At 36.3% G+C, this 16,073-nt stretch overlaps 1 protein-coding gene across 2 annotated transcripts in view; it reads left to right on the forward strand.

The window, feature by feature from the left end:
- LOC127966370 (microtubule-associated tumor suppressor candidate 2-like) overlaps nucleotides 1-16,073 on the forward strand; it is a 71,958-nt gene that overhangs the window by 44,685 nt on the left and 11,200 nt on the right. For both annotated transcript variants that reach the window (XM_052567293.1, XM_052567294.1), the window contains exons 5-6: nucleotides 5,109-5,270; nucleotides 15,297-15,395. In XM_052567293.1, the coding sequence (XP_052423253.1) occupies nucleotides 5,109-5,270; nucleotides 15,297-15,395 (261 nt within the window). The remainder of the gene's footprint in view (nucleotides 1-5,108; nucleotides 5,271-15,296; nucleotides 15,396-16,073) is intronic.

A 16,073-nucleotide genomic window follows, 5' to 3' on the forward strand; every position in this document is an offset into this window, starting at 1 on the left:
CACTGCTTCACTACAGGTTTATAGCGTCTTTGTATCATTGGTGTGTTTAGTGAATGTGCTTCTAAATTCTGCATCTCTCTGACTGTCAGATTTCACATTGGGCAGTCTGTGCTCTGGGCACTGCTGACTCACACACTCACCAAACCGCTGAGCCCTGGTTGATCCTGCTGCGCAGAGAGATGCTAATGAACATATTCTCTATTTTTACCCATACTGTTTCCTTCTGCCTTCACATTACGCAGCTGTGCCTTGTAAGGCTCAGATAGGTTGGATTTTGATGTACGTGGCCTAGAACTAGCTGCTAAGTATTACTCTTAAATATTAATATGGCACAGTGATGATTTTGAATGGTTGTATGCCTACCTCCATTAGCATTTTAGCATTAGCACTGACCTTCTCACTCCTCTTTGCTAACCTCATAGGAGCCTGATAATGTTGTTCTGATTTCCTCACTTATTTTTTTTTTACGGGATTTTTTTTTCTTTGGATGAGGAGTCGGACCAGGCTTTTCTTCTGCAAAATCCCAAGCCGTCTCCAGTTCTCTGTTTCCGCAAGCTTCCGTTTCCGTTATCCCTCTTAAGCCTCCCAGAGAGAGAGCAAGAGAGAGTGTGTTTCTCAGAATGCTGCAGGCTGTTTAGCGCTGTATCTTCTCCAGTACTTCCATTTTGGCTTTATTTCTTAATTTAGTACATTAACTTTCAGTAATGTGTATTGTGGTCAGCCTGGTGTGTAAAAAGTATCTTCTCAGAGTCTATCAGTGGTAAAATATTTAAATAAATAAAGTAAAAACCCAAGTAATAGTGCACACAGCCTAGTTAAATAGTTTTTGTGACCTTTGCTGGATCCATTATTGAAAATGAAAATGTCAACCAGTTATGGTTTGATTTACTTTTTTTGGCCTGAAAAAAGGTTGAATACTATTGTCCCTGTATTTTTGTGAAAATTTCTGTGTACTAGTTTTACTCTAAATCTAGTGCACACTTCCAGTGATATTGTTTTATTGCCACTTTGTAATTTTGTACTTTATTATGCTATACTGTATTGTGCACACTACCCGTTGTATTTCATGCTACATTTTGTACTTGTACTGTACTATATAGAACACACTACCTAGTGCACAAAACAGTGTCCTTATGTTCTACTAATACATTTTGTGAATTAATACTGTATTACATGGAGAACACTACCCAATATGCTTGTGTTTTAGTGCACAATACTTTGGGAATTCACACTGTATTTTATATGCACATTATGTAATTTATTGTTCACACTACCCAGTTTACTAGTACCTGTAGTACACTACAAAGTACACACTACATAATAATGGTACTTTTTAATGCTAACAAGTTTGTGAACATTACACTACCTAGTGCACACTATGCCACCTAGTGCTACACACCTAATATGCTTGTGTTTTAGTGCACAATACTTTGTGCATTCACAGTGTTCTTCAATAATTAGTGGACATTATGTCATTTCCTGTGTGCACCCCACATAGTGTACTACTACTTGTAGTGCATCATCCAGTGCACACTGTATTGTAATGGTACTTTTTTAATGCAAACATGTTTGTGAACACTACTTGTTCACAAACGCTATGCTACTAGTGCACAGTATTTGTATAGTTTTTATTTTCAATACTTCAGTACTTTACTACAAAACCAGTGATTTAATGTACTAGTTTTGTATCATACTATCTAGTGCACACTGCTCGTAAGTTTGTGATTTCTTACTCTATTTTTAAATACCTAGTGCACACTACCTAATGGCCTGCTGCACACTTCTTTTGTACTAGTGCAGGGCTACAGTATGTATAGCACACTACTTAATATGCTAGTGTCTAAGTACATAATACTTTTACACCATATTACAATACAGTGCACACATCCTAATGTCCTACTGCACACTACTTTTTGTGCTAGTACTGTAGGTATAGTACACTACCTAGTCCACACTGCGTAATTTCTAAATGTTTTAGTGCACACTATTCCAAATATTATTATTATTATTATTGTTTTCAGTCAGTATTTCTCAGGTCCTTGTGGTTTTAGTACTGAAGTGGCAGCCATCCTGACATTTGGCTGGGAGTTGGATTTGCATAATGTTTGCTTCCCAACATCCTCAGGAGCACCTCTGATGCTCTGTGCTTAATAATGCATTGCAAGCGCCATCTCTTAATGGTCACTGCTGTGTTCGCCGGGCCTGATTTTTCATTCTGATTCTCTCTCTGTGCCATCTAAATGTTGCAAGATGGGAAATAACCTTCTGTGCTGGAATAACATCTGCTCCCATAATATTTCCTCTATCATTTTATAAGCCATTCCAATCCTTATGCTTAAGGTGAGCTCCTGCCTCCCAGATATTGTCATTCTGCTTGCATCCCTTTGCTTTCTGTTTTCACTTCTATTTCTGTCCCTCTCTCCTTTTCTCTCGAGTGGACTTGTCAGTGGTGATTTAACCAATTAGCCCTTCTTTTATCTCCTCCCCAGCCTATCATTTATCTTTCTAAAAGTGGCACTCAACGTGGGGCACATTCCTATCCCCTCCTCCTTACTTACATAATGTTTTCCTCCATCTCTTCTAAAATACTTTCTTTCTTTCTTGTCCTGTCGTATTATGTATGTCTCTACTGTGCAGAAGACCAGTGAAGAAGTGCTGATTGTTTGGTTCACAAGCTAATTTCTTTCCCACACCAGCACTGCATTAAATTAGTCTTCTATTATTTCTGCATTCTCTTCTGGTGCATTGTATGATAAATTATTCAGCTCCAACTAAATTGTATATTTTTATTACTCATGTTGGCCGAGAATTTGTCTTCATTATGATCCAAATGTCAGCAGCATTTTAAATTCAGCATGTGTGAATTGCTTCACTGTATTTCCTGGGCCTTAAATCTGTGTGTGTATGTGTGGCTTTTTATTTTATTTTAGAAAGCTTGTATTTTACTTGTAGGCTTTTTAAAGAAAAACTATGTTCTTAGTCCATTTATTTCATTTTTACCAGTGTTAACTGGCCAATTGTATTTCCACTTAACTAAACAAACATTTAAATCAAATTAATTTGAGATTTCCTTCAATTGAAAACATATTAGTCAAAACTAGAAAGCATAATGATATAAGCACACCGGCAGATAATAGTTGGGTGTAGTATGCAAAAAGTCTTTTCCATGTGTCAATGGGAATGTTTAGTGAACTAGAGAGAGAGAGAGAGAGACAAACGCTAAATCCCTTAGCATCGTAAATCAGAATGTAAATCCTGTAATGCTGTCTCACTACAATGCACTGTCACTTATTTATGTCACAGACAGAATTTTAAACATTCAGAGAATATATTTCTACATTTATTAAAACTTTTCTTTTACTGTTTTACCATTTTACTGCATTTATCAAATTCAGACATGTTACCAAAGTTATTGAGATATTTTGTTTTATTTTACTTTACTTTACTTTAATTTATCATTTTTGTTATTTATTTATTTTTAATTTGCAATTTATAGGAAATATAAATTATTATTTTGGGCTAAATCTTGCAACTTATTTATAAATTTTATTGTTTTATTAATTTTATTTAGTTTTTTTATTTATTTTTGTATGCAAGCGCTGTTATTTAATTTAAATATAATATTTCTTTAATTATAATTTCAAAAAAAAAAATACAAAATCACATAATTTTTTTACATTTTGTAACAGATTTGCAGTTAACAGACCTGTTTTATGGTCATTTGCAAAAAAGAAAAATGCATGATAAATTAGATATGATATACATTTTAATAAGTTTTAAATATTTGTTTTATTCATATTTATTTTAATTAATTAATTAATTAATTTGTATATCTAAATGTAAAACCAAATTTAATGTCTTGTTAATGAAAGTGATGCATATAGAACATGATGCTTTCTACAGACTTTTAACTGTAGATATTTTAGGTGCGCAATGTGATCCAGCCCACACAAGTATGATGCTCCCATCATTTGGGTGATTATGTAAATCCGGAGTGCTGATGAAACTGGCAAAGAATCTTAAGGATTGAGTCTGTGCTACTAACCCAGTTCCACACAATGCAGGCAGTTAACTGGTTCTCACAGAGATTTGGAAAAAAAATCCACCAATGAGCAGTGAGGTTTATTTCCCAGCAGCCAGTCAAATGCACCTCAGCATCTCCTGCTGTGAGAGCTAGAGGGCTGTAGAGCACTTCCTACTGTTTCCGAAGCTCCATCTCTGCAGCCAAAACTTTGTCCCAGATCTTAACCCTTATCAGATCACCCTCACACTGCATTTACTGCAGTAAGTGATTCTGTTAGTGTAGCTGTGTTTAATGCCCTTGGAAAGGCGATATATTTCATGCTAACAAAATCTCTTTGAATTAATGGCAGTTGTCGCCTGCTGTCTCTAAATGTCTTCTCAGGTTACATGGGAGTTATAAAATATGGTATTTAAAAGCACTTATGACAGTGTACTGTCAGCATTTCTGCATCTGTCTGCTCTTTCCTGTTCGTGGAATCCTCTCTCAGCACTTCATAAATCAGAGTGATAACAGCGGCAGAGCAGCGTTCTATACAGGCTCCTGAGAATGGTGTCGCGCTACAGTCTGAGAGTAAGCTAAAGTAGAGAGGAAAGTGTCTTTCAAAGGACCCGTTTTATAAAAGTACCTATGTGATTTGTGAAATCGGTTATGGCTCATTGAATAGATACTATGTCTTGGGGGTTTTTTTCTTTTACATGGCGAGCAGTTCTCATTTTATTGCAGAGTTTGGTCTTATCGAGCTGGGCTGGGGTTATTGATCAAGACTGAGTGGGATGAACGGCTGGTCTGGGTTCAGATGTGGGGTTAATGAGCAGTTGGATGAGAATTCATCCACCACAGATGATGAATAATGTTCTCAGATAGAAACCAAGTAAGATGAGCACAGTCTGATTACGCATTCACTAAATCAGGGAACTAGACAATGACCTGCAGCATGGAGTGTCTAGACTACTGTGTAATGCGCAATGAATTAAATGCAATTAAACTGACAAACATTAAAGTCCACTTTTAGAGATTTTCAAGGCGCATTTTTCAAAAGTATTTTTTTTGTAATGAAGTTTGGCGATTTTGGGGTTACTTTCAGGTCCCAGCAGTGTAAGTGATGAGCCGCCACCGCTTCACCGTGTCACCACGTCACCTCCTGGAGATGGATCCAGAGCACCGTGCCGTAGCACCCCTCAACCCCCCAACACCCCTGCACCCACACGTCGCTCCCTGCTGCCCCCTCCTCGAAGCTCCCCTGTGGGTAAGTGGACCAAACCTCCATATTTCCAGCCAGTATGCACTTCAACTAGTATGAACTGCAAGAAGTATGCCCTAAGCAAAACTGACTGCATTAGAATACAATGTGATCTTTAACCAGTACTACAAGAAGCTTGTTTCAAGAAGTTTGCTATACTATAATTATTTTTTACAGCTAGTATGCATTACACAAATATGTACAGTACTTCAGCTGGTGTACACTAGGCCCTGATCAGACAGAATGCCTGCTGTATTTATTAAGGTTTTTGCTAATATGTCTGTTTACTTAACAGCAAAAACTAAAGATTTTAGAGCACTCGCACTATAATCCTTCGATTAAACTGTCAGGACAACTGATTTTGTGGTTGCCTAACCTTATATTAAAGAGGTCTTATTATGCTCTTTTACAAAGTCTTGATTTTGTTTTTGGGGTGTATTAGAACAGGCTCTCATACAAGGTTGTTTTTACATATTTAACATTATTACAACACCTCTTTCCCAAGTCTGGTATGAACGGCTTGAATAGTTCCTGCATCAAATGAATGCCTGCCTTCTGAATTATGAAATGTGCTGTGATTGTTAGCTGGGCAAGTGTGTGTTGTCACTGTCGGGAAATGTCATGCCCCTTGGCAAAGCCACCTGCAAGCTTCAGTGTAAATAATGCATCAAAATCAAATCAAGCTAGTATGGGCTTCTAAAATAATGGGTAACACTTTAGAATACTGTTTCTTACTTACTACATAACTAATTAGGAATTATTGAAGAACTAACAGGTGATTATTCATTAACACTTAACTCACTACTGTTAACTACTAAGAAAGATGTGTTAACTAATCAGTATGTAATATAATTTTATGATTGTGTTAAGTAACAGTTAGCTAATCAGTAACTAATATATTATGTGATACCTCCTGAATAACTACTATTAATTATCTACTAGTTAAGGTTCAAGAAAAATAATTATGAAATAACTATTTCTGAACAGTTATACCCAAAAAAACACTATAATAATCAGGCTGTGTCCCACAAATCAAGTACTTGAGTAAAAGTACAGATACCCCAATAAAATATTACTCCAGTTAAATTATAAGTAGGCTTGTTAATTTTCAAAATTACTTGAGTAAAAGGACAAGTACAAAGAACTACTACAGTAGCAACTTTGTTACAGCCCAATTATTAGCCTATAATGGAAATGAAATAAGGATTTAGTTTGCTTCTAAATGTTTAACTTTTGATTATGAAATGTTTGTTACATTAATTAAAATGTGGGCAGTATACATGTTAAAATGGAATAAAACATGCTGTATTAAGAAATGTTCTCATCTGAAATAAACAGATGAGAGTATTTTACAAAGTTTATGATTACTTTTATAGGTTGTTCTTAGTCAAAATGATGTAGTTTATTATTTACTAGGTTCACTTTAGAATCCTGTAAGTTCTGCAAAATTATCTGAAAATTCTTTATTAATTACTAATGGGTTCCCTATGTTTTCACTTTAGAATACTGTTTCAGATTCTAAGTAATTCTTCAGGAATTATTTGATAATTCTTTATTAATTACTAATCGGTTCCCTATGTTTTCACTTTAGAATACTGTTTCAGATTCGAAGTAATTCTTGAGTAATTATCTAATAATTCAGCCTGATCTCACAATCAAAACGTACATATTTAGACGTAAATTAAAACTGTCCAATACGTATGTGCCTTTACGTATTTACAGTGTTGTTTACGTATTATCTGGACGTAATTACAGGTTCGATACGTAACTAAATTTACATAAAAACAACCTAAAATACGTACAGATAGAACGTGTTCTCTGACCAGTCAGTTATCCATAGAAAAATGCGTAACCCCACCCGAACCTAAACCTACCCAATTTATACAGAATGTTAAAAGAATAAAACATAATAAAACACAATTTTAGTAAAAATATAACATTAAAACGTTATTTTGAGCCACTAACGTTAATTCTACACCTACTTCTAAACCTACCAATAACCATTTCTTAAAACTACATAACGTTACTGTTATAAATAAACAAATAACAGACAAACAAACGTAACATTAATCATTTATTTTTTGCGAAAAGATCAAAAGTGGTACCAAAAGTAGTTCAAATGATAATGAGTTTCAGTCGCAGAGGTAATAGTTTTTATAAGGTACAGAGCAGAATTTAATTTATTAATCCGTGAAATTATGAATCTGTCTTCTCTCCGTGAAGGCGCACTGGCGCAGTACTGATTTCAAATGTCTATCAACTGAAACACGGCATGTCGCAATCTGTGACGAATTAGGTGAGAACCAATGAGAGTTTGATATCAGTGCCGTAAACCGTGTCGTAATGTTTCTCGAGGGTGGCGCACTGGCGCTATTTTCACATTCAAATCATATAACGAGCGCGGGCTTTGACTATGTGATGGTCGCTGTTACTGAGAATGAAGATGAAGATCGATTGATAAAGGGCTGAATTTGGATATGTTCCTTGCAAACTTCTGGATTCTAAAGATATGGAGTACAGCAAACAAATAAAATGGATGTGATTTGTAATTTCATGCTGTGCTTTTGTGTATCTATGGTTGTAATGCCACTCATTGGATAGGAGAAAATCGCACAGCAAAATATTGCAAAATGTTTCAGGTTCAAAATAAGTCATTCAGAATTATTTGATCATTAATTATTAATTACTAATGGGTTCCCTATGTTTTCACTTTAGAATACTGTTTCAGATTCTAAGTAATTCTTGAGGAATTATCTAATAATTATGTATTAATTACTAATGGTTTCCCAACATTTCCACTTTAGAATAGGTTTAATGTTTCAGGTTCAAAATAAGTCCTGCAGAATTATTTGATAATTAATTATTAATTAATAATGAGTTGCCTATGTTTTCACTTTAGAATACTGTTTCAGATTCTAAGTAATTCTTCAGGAATTATCTGATAATTATTTGTTAATTACTAATGGGTTCCCAATATTTTCACTTTAGAATAGGCCTAATGTTTCAGGTTCAAAATAAGTCCTGCATAATTATTTTATAATTCTTTATTAATTACAAATTGGTGTACCTGTATTTTCACTTTTCCTGGTATATATATATATATATATAATGTGGTATATGCTGAGGAGGCACACATACAGTACTGTATATAAAATATAAAATCCAAGGTAAGTTATCACAAGGCACTGGAGTGGGGTTCCTACTAGAAGGTAATTTCTTACAAAACACACTCACAAAACAATTTACTACATAGGCAAAACCTCTATAAAATGTATTGCATTTATTAATATTGCATTTTCATACTACTACTATTATTGCTAATAGCATTTGAAAGGGTCACAATTCAATGTAATTGTGTAAAACTGTTCATTAGTAGTTACTTCATAGTTATTTTTCTAGAACCCTAAGTAGTATATAATCAATAGTAGTTCTTCAGGAGGTATGACAGAATACATTAGTTATCGCTTAGCTAACTGTTACTTAACATAATCATAAAATTATATTACATACTGATTAATTAACACACCTTCCTTAGTAGTTAACAGTAGTGAGTTAAGTGTTAATGAATAATCACCTGTTAGTTCTTCAATAATTCCTTATAAGTTATGTAGTAAGTAAGAAACAGTATTCTAAAGTGTTACCAAATAGTGTACTATAATGCATATGCAATTCTGCTAGGATGCATTTTAGTGAGTATGCATTACAAGAAGTATGCTCTAAACATGATTCATTCCAACAGAATGCACTGCAATTAGAGTGACCTTCAACCAGTACTACAACAAGCATGTGTTTAAACAAGTATACACTACTAGAGGTGTACACTACTACAAGTCTTCAATAGCATGCATTATACAGATATGTATTTTGGCTAGTAAACACTGTATAGACTTCAGAAAGTTTACATTACAACAAGTTGCACTCAACTACAAGAAGTGTAGACTATAAGAATGGACTTCAAATAGTTTGAAATTCTTTGTTGCTTTCTTATAAGTATGCACAACTTCAGTATGGACTTAGTATGCCCATCGGGATAATGGATATTAAATACTGTTAGCTAGCATTTTTAGTATGCATGAACTACAAGAAGTATGCTCTAAACATGGTTCATTCCAACAGAGTGCACTACAATTAGCGCACCGAAATACAGATGTTGCATGCTTTCTCTAGTGCCAGAAGTGACCTGTCAAATGTCATGATGAATTTTTAGACAGTAGCTCCAGTTTGAAGGCAGACCTTCACTGATGCACCGACACACAGCTGAGAGCGTACTTGTCAGGCATTCGTAAACAGCACTACCTCCCTGTCCATGTCCTCTACTGAGTCATTAATCTCCTCTGCATTTGTAAATAATGAGACAGTCCTGTTTAGGGGACGTTGTAGCCTATGTTTAGTCAAGACTGAAATGTAGACTTTGCCTTGAGAAGAAACACCCTTTGTCAGGAAATAGGCCATCCAGACTCATTCATCTTAAGACCAGCACAGGGAAAGAGGCTTGTCTACTTCGTGTGTTGTGCAAACTTTTGAAGTAAATACTTTTTTATAGTGCATACTATCTGAAGTTCATACTTCTAGTACATACCTTTTATAGTATGTACTTGTTGAAACACATGCATGTTGTAGTACTGGTTCAAGATCACAGTAGTCTTGTTGAATGCATACTTGTAGCACATACTCAAGACATACATGCTGGATGAATTTCATACTTATGTAGCATTGTTATGAAAGTGGACACTTTTTGAAGCAGATAGTTTTCGTAGTGCATACTAGTTGAAGTGTATATTTATTGGAGTGCAAGTTATTGTAAACAATTTTAAGTAAATTTTTATACTAGCTGAAGTGCATATTTGCATAATGCTTATTAGTTCTGGCATTGGAGAAAACATGCAACCTTCCGTATGCCAACTGAACTAAATTCAACCTGAATTATGAAGGAACAAGCAAACCAAATTGAAGTGTATACTATATGAAGTGCATATTTGTGTAATTCATACTATTTCTGGCACAGGAGAAAGCATGCAATCTCTGAACTTCTGTATTCCGAATGAACTAAATTCAAACCGAATTATGAAGAAACAAGCAAACAAAAACTGTGGTGCATACTACTTGCATACTTATTGGAATACAACATGTAATGTAAACTTTCTGAATTCTTTTGTCACAAAACATGGTCTACAAACACACATGACGAAGACAAAGAAGATATGGTTCAGTAATCATTAATAATTCCACACAGAGGGAAACATAAGGCAGGCAGGCAGGCAGGCAGGAGACACATGTAGCACATCAACGACAGCAACAATACGAGGGAAAACGGGACAGACTACATTATAAATACTGAAGCAAATAAAGATAATTAATGACACACACCTGAACTAAATGACACAATCAAACATGAGGGAAAACCAGGTCACACAGAGCACATGGGGGGAGAAAACACAACAAAACGTCCATGGGTGTGACATCTAAACATTGTTTACTAGCTGAAGTATAATGCAAGTTAGTTGAAATGAATACTTCTTGTATTGCACACCTCTTGTAGCTCATACTTGTTTGCATGATTAGTACTTGTTGTAGGTAGGCCATATGCACCATTCATACGGGACACGTTCCAGCCAGGATTTTAATATCGAGGTTTTGGCTATTTGTACTGTGCAGGTTAATAGTTGTGTAACATTCATGAGAGCTATAAAGAGCAGAGCAGACTGCTCCTTATGCTTTCGAATCGCTTGTTTTTTTTGGATTTGTGCGCAGCAACGCTTCAAGTCAATCGAACGAACAAACACGTGCGCATATTTGCATCGCTTTGATCATTCCCTCTAGATCTCACCTTCTCACACGCAGCCCCACGATTGGTCGATTATAAACAATACCTGCATGTTAAAATCCTGGCCGGGACGTGTCCCGTATGAACGGCACATATGGCCACCCTAACTAGTTGGGGATTACTCTAGTTGTAGTGGAATTAATCTTATTTAAAACATGCTTCTTGTAGTGTATACTAGTTGAATTGTATACTAATGTTTGTTGAATCACATACTATCTGAAGTCCAAATGTTTTATAGTGCACACTTGGAGTGGATACATATTGTAGTGCATGCTTACTGGAGAGCTGTGTTCCTGTAGTGTTCCTGTAGCTCAATTGGTAGAGCATTGCGCTATCAAGCACAAGGTTGGGGGTCCGATTCCCTGGGAACACGTGATAGGTAAAAATTGATAGCCTGAATGCGCTGTAAGTTGCTTTTAATAAAAGCATCTGCTAAGTGTAATTTAATTTAATGTGTAATGTAATATAGCTCATTCTTATGGTGTATGTCAGCTACATATTTGTGTAATGCATACTAGTTGAAAAAAAAATACTTCTAGTAAAGCTTACCTTTTGTAGTGCATATTTGTTTAAATATGATTGTTGTAGGTTAAAGATCACTCTAGTTGTAGAGCATTCTGGTGGAATTTATCTTGTTTAAAGCATAGTTCTTGTAGTAAAATCTCATTGCAGCGCATACTAACTGAATCTCATACACTTGCTTACAATCGCTTATTTATCTCATCTCAATTAGGCCAATCATTAAGAAGCAATCATCCGATTAAAGCAAGTGATGAACCATTGTGCATGTTGGTGACATTACAGAAGAGCCTGTCCAATCAGAGCTCGTCTGTGCCCATTTAACCAATCATTTCCCCCCTGCCTAAAGGATAATGAGGTTATTAAGATGCCCTGTTTATCTTCTTTTCTCCTCATCCTTTTCTCTCTTTTTTTACCTATCCCCCTCTCTAGTGTTGTTATCTGTTCTGTCACATTTTCAATATCACATTTGCTGATCCTAAACCACATTTCTGAGAGTCTATATCTTTGCCTGCTGTTCCCCTCTTTGTCATCCTGACAAAATCTCCAGCACACTGGAGGGACAAAAACGGCTGCCAGGGGCAGCTGGCCCATCATGGACTACCGATCTAGGGTTAGCACGATGACAAAATTCATGAGACCTGTTAAAAAACAGTTCAGAGCCCCTGTCCAGCTGTCGAATTACTCACATAGATCTAAAGAAACTGATTTTATAACACAGTGGCTTTAGACCGCCATACTTGAGTCAAACATCTTGGCATGCATGTGCCCACCCATGATGCACCAGTGTTTTTGATGCCGTAGGTGCTGTCTCAGCATGGGCGGGGGGCGGGGGTGGGGAAACAGTGGGTTCCAATGGAGGAGGAAGTCTATTGGGATTCTAGAGCGGTGTCTATGGCTGTCTGCTACATGTCGAAATGAGCTGGCAGTAATTAGGTGCCCTGGGATCCCTGTTGCAATGTGATGTTGTGTGTGCGCTCTATTGGGTGAAAGTAAGCCAAGAGCAGCAACCCCAAAAAACATACGAACCCCCTTCTGTTGTGAGATGGGAGATTTGAAACAAGCTCCAATCCCAGCAGCATCTTCAATCATTTCCTGTAATCCCATAGGTGGCGTCTGTGTCTACATATCTGTTTGGGTGATATTACAGAGACTGTAAAATAATAATGTAGTAATTAATTTGTTATGAGGATATATAAAATATTTAAACTTGTATTGTAAAAGCTGTGTCTGTTCTCTCATAACACAACAAATTACTGTAAAAAATAAAATAAATAACCAGATCAGGCTACATTAAGTGATAATAAAGTGGGAATATCCATAAAGCCCCTGTGCTTGAATAATTTGAAAGGTATGCTTTAGCAATGGGATCTAATAGGGGAGATACTGAGAATTAAATTAAAACATTTTAATTAAGACAAAATAAAAATAATAATAATAATAATATTAATAATATATATATATATATATATATATATATATATATATATATTAGGGGTGTAACGATACGCATGTTCGTATTGAACCGTTCGGTACGAGGCTTTCGGTTCGGTACGCGGTACGCATTATGTATACCGGACGGTTCGTTGGACTAATTAATTATATATATAAAAAAAAAAGAGAAATATAATGATATGCGTTCAACAAGGTAGCCCAATAACCCAAACGACGTAACAGGCAACGCCCCTGACACTCCCGACGAAGAAAAAAACACCAACTTATATGTTTATGTTAGGCTACTCAGTCAGGCGCTCGCTCACTCAGTACGCGCTAAAGGCTCGTTGCAAAATGGCCAATGCGTTTAACAGACCAGAAATAGAAAATCCTCCAATAACCAACAGGTCTGGCGTTTGGGTGCACTTTGGACTCCCTTTAAGCTATAATGGTGATGGCAAGAGAGTGGTGGATAAAAAAACAACGGTATGTCGCATCTGCAACATGACAATAGGGTACACTAGCGGGAATACAAAAAAAAAAAAACACCAGCGGGAATACTTGAAACATGTCAACTCATTTACGCCGACATCACCTTATTGTGTCAGTATCGGGGAAACATACATGCTACAAACTATATCCCCGCAGCATTTAGACCGACATTTCCAACTGATTCAAACAGGGCAAAAGACATCACCACAGCGATCGATAGGCTTCATTTACATTATAGCCGCGGATATGAGACCTTACTATTTACCCTTCATTCTGTCATCATCATTATAACAGGGAATCCAAAATGCACTCAAATACCAGACCTGTTGGTTATTGGAGGATCTTCTATTTCTGGTCTGTTAAAAGCATTAGACATTTTGCAACGAGCCTTTAGCGCGTATTGAGTGAGCGAGCGCCTTAGGGGCCGTTCACATATCGTGCCTAAAAACGCGCTGAAAACGCTAGTCGCACCGCTTTCTCCTCCTTTCCAAAGCGCTCTGGTAGAAGCGCTCATGAAGCGTCTGTCTTTGCTAAGCAACAATGACGTGCTCTCTCCATGAGACGCGGAAATTTCAGCAAAGGATAAATGGATTTGCAGCTCTAAAAATCGCTTGCAGTAGCTCTGCTACTAAATTTATTTCAAAATTGCAATCCATATACAACTATGATCAGCTATTCCTTCATCTTGGCTGAGCTTTCAAAGTTGTTACGGGAAAGGATGAAGCTGATTGGTTAGTTCTTGTCACATGACCTGCGGTGCGCTTGCGGCATTCTGAAAAGTTGAGATGTTTTTACATTTTGCTGTATCTAAAACGTACCGAACCGAACCGTGACATCAGTGTATCGTATCGAACCGAACCGTGAATTTTGTAAACCGTTACACCCCTAATATATATATATACATACATATATTATATAACTAAAACACTGATCAAACATGATTTTTTTTTCAGGATTCACTGTTAAATAGAAATATGTATGTATTGTGTATAAATATGTTTTCTATATATATATATATATATATATATAGAGAGAGAGAGAGAGAGAGAGAGAGCATGTGCATTTCAATGTATTTATTATATTGATTTTCATTGTTAACATTACTTTAAAAAATATTGTAAAATTATTGCCTCAGAAAAATCTAGTTAAGATTGTGCAATATATTCAAGTTTACTAAGAAGCCAATTTATGATTTATTAATTTATTAAGTGATATTAAGTAGATTTTTCTGAGGCAATATTTTTGCAATATTTTTTCAAATGAAGTTAAAGAATTTATTGTACACTGTAAATATAGTAATATTTCTCCATTTTATATTATTATGTACATCAGTATTATTTTTAAAAGTATTCTCTTGTTTATTGTCCTGCTCTGACCACAGATCTGAGATTTGTAAAAATTGAAATTATTTTTATTATTAAAAAAAAGCTATATATATTTAATATATTTATACTGTATGCTCTGGTTTACGGATGCCTGCAGCCTCTCAGAGTGTCATATCGTCCAGCCCGTGTGGCAAGCGGACCCTAGCAGCTGCGTTATTTTGTGGTTGGCTGCCTCTTATTGGAATTGATCCATGGACCGCTGATACCATATTATGACTCTGCGGAAGAGGAGAGCGATACGAAAAGGGGGTGGTGGTTACTGTTGTGAATGCATTCATGGATTTGCACTCATGTGCCCTGTATGTGTTCCCTTTAATTCAGGTAACATCCTGAGAACTGCCCTTAACCCTTGTTACGATGTCTTTTCTTTATCCATAGCATCCCGTAAGGAATTCCAGAAGAGTTCTGATGGCACCCGTTCATCTCTCTCTTCCCCTAAGAGACTCGCTGTAGTGTCGCCTAAACCGCAGTCTCCAGGTAACCAACCAGAACAAAGATCAACCCAAGATATTGCTTTCCTTTCATAGCTGTCCCCTGCTGCTCTCCATTAGACGATGTCACACTGTTGGATTAATCTCATCTGAAGCTCATATCTCAGTAACTCACTTTATTTTTCTCTCCATACACACACACAAACATAGAATGAGTGAGAACTTCTTATAAGACGTAATCAGTGTGGCCACTAGGGCCAAGCTCAGTTGTCATGTTGAATTATTTGAATTAATAGTGTTCATTTGCCTAATCTACCGACCTAGGGTGCAAATTATAGGTTTTGGGGAGTCAGTCACACTCATTAAAGCTTGTGTTCTCCCGAAGGACATCAATGTTAGGTGTCTTGAAAAATGTAAACATACAGTGCTAGGAGGCTTCAGAGTGCATCTCGCACTCTTGTTGTTGTTGTTGTCTTTCTGATGAGCAGGGAATCGACTACCTAACATCAGTTTCGCCCACCTTGCTACCTGAAAAAGATAATTTTCTCTTTGTTGTCATAGAGACTGATGCTCAGGCTAAAGATTAAGCCACTCTAGAAGGCTGGTGGCTGGTTTGTGTGTGTGTGTGTGTGTGTGTGCATGCGTTTGTGTGTGTGGTGGACTGGATTGTCTTGAGTCAGTTTAATGAATAAAAATGTGTGCTGTCAATAGATAAAAAAAAATT

This window comes from Carassius gibelio, chromosome B10 (assembly GCF_023724105.1).
Source record: "Carassius gibelio isolate Cgi1373 ecotype wild population from Czech Republic chromosome B10, carGib1.2-hapl.c, whole genome shotgun sequence".
Lineage (NCBI taxonomy): Eukaryota > Metazoa > Chordata > Actinopteri > Cypriniformes > Cyprinidae > Carassius > Carassius gibelio.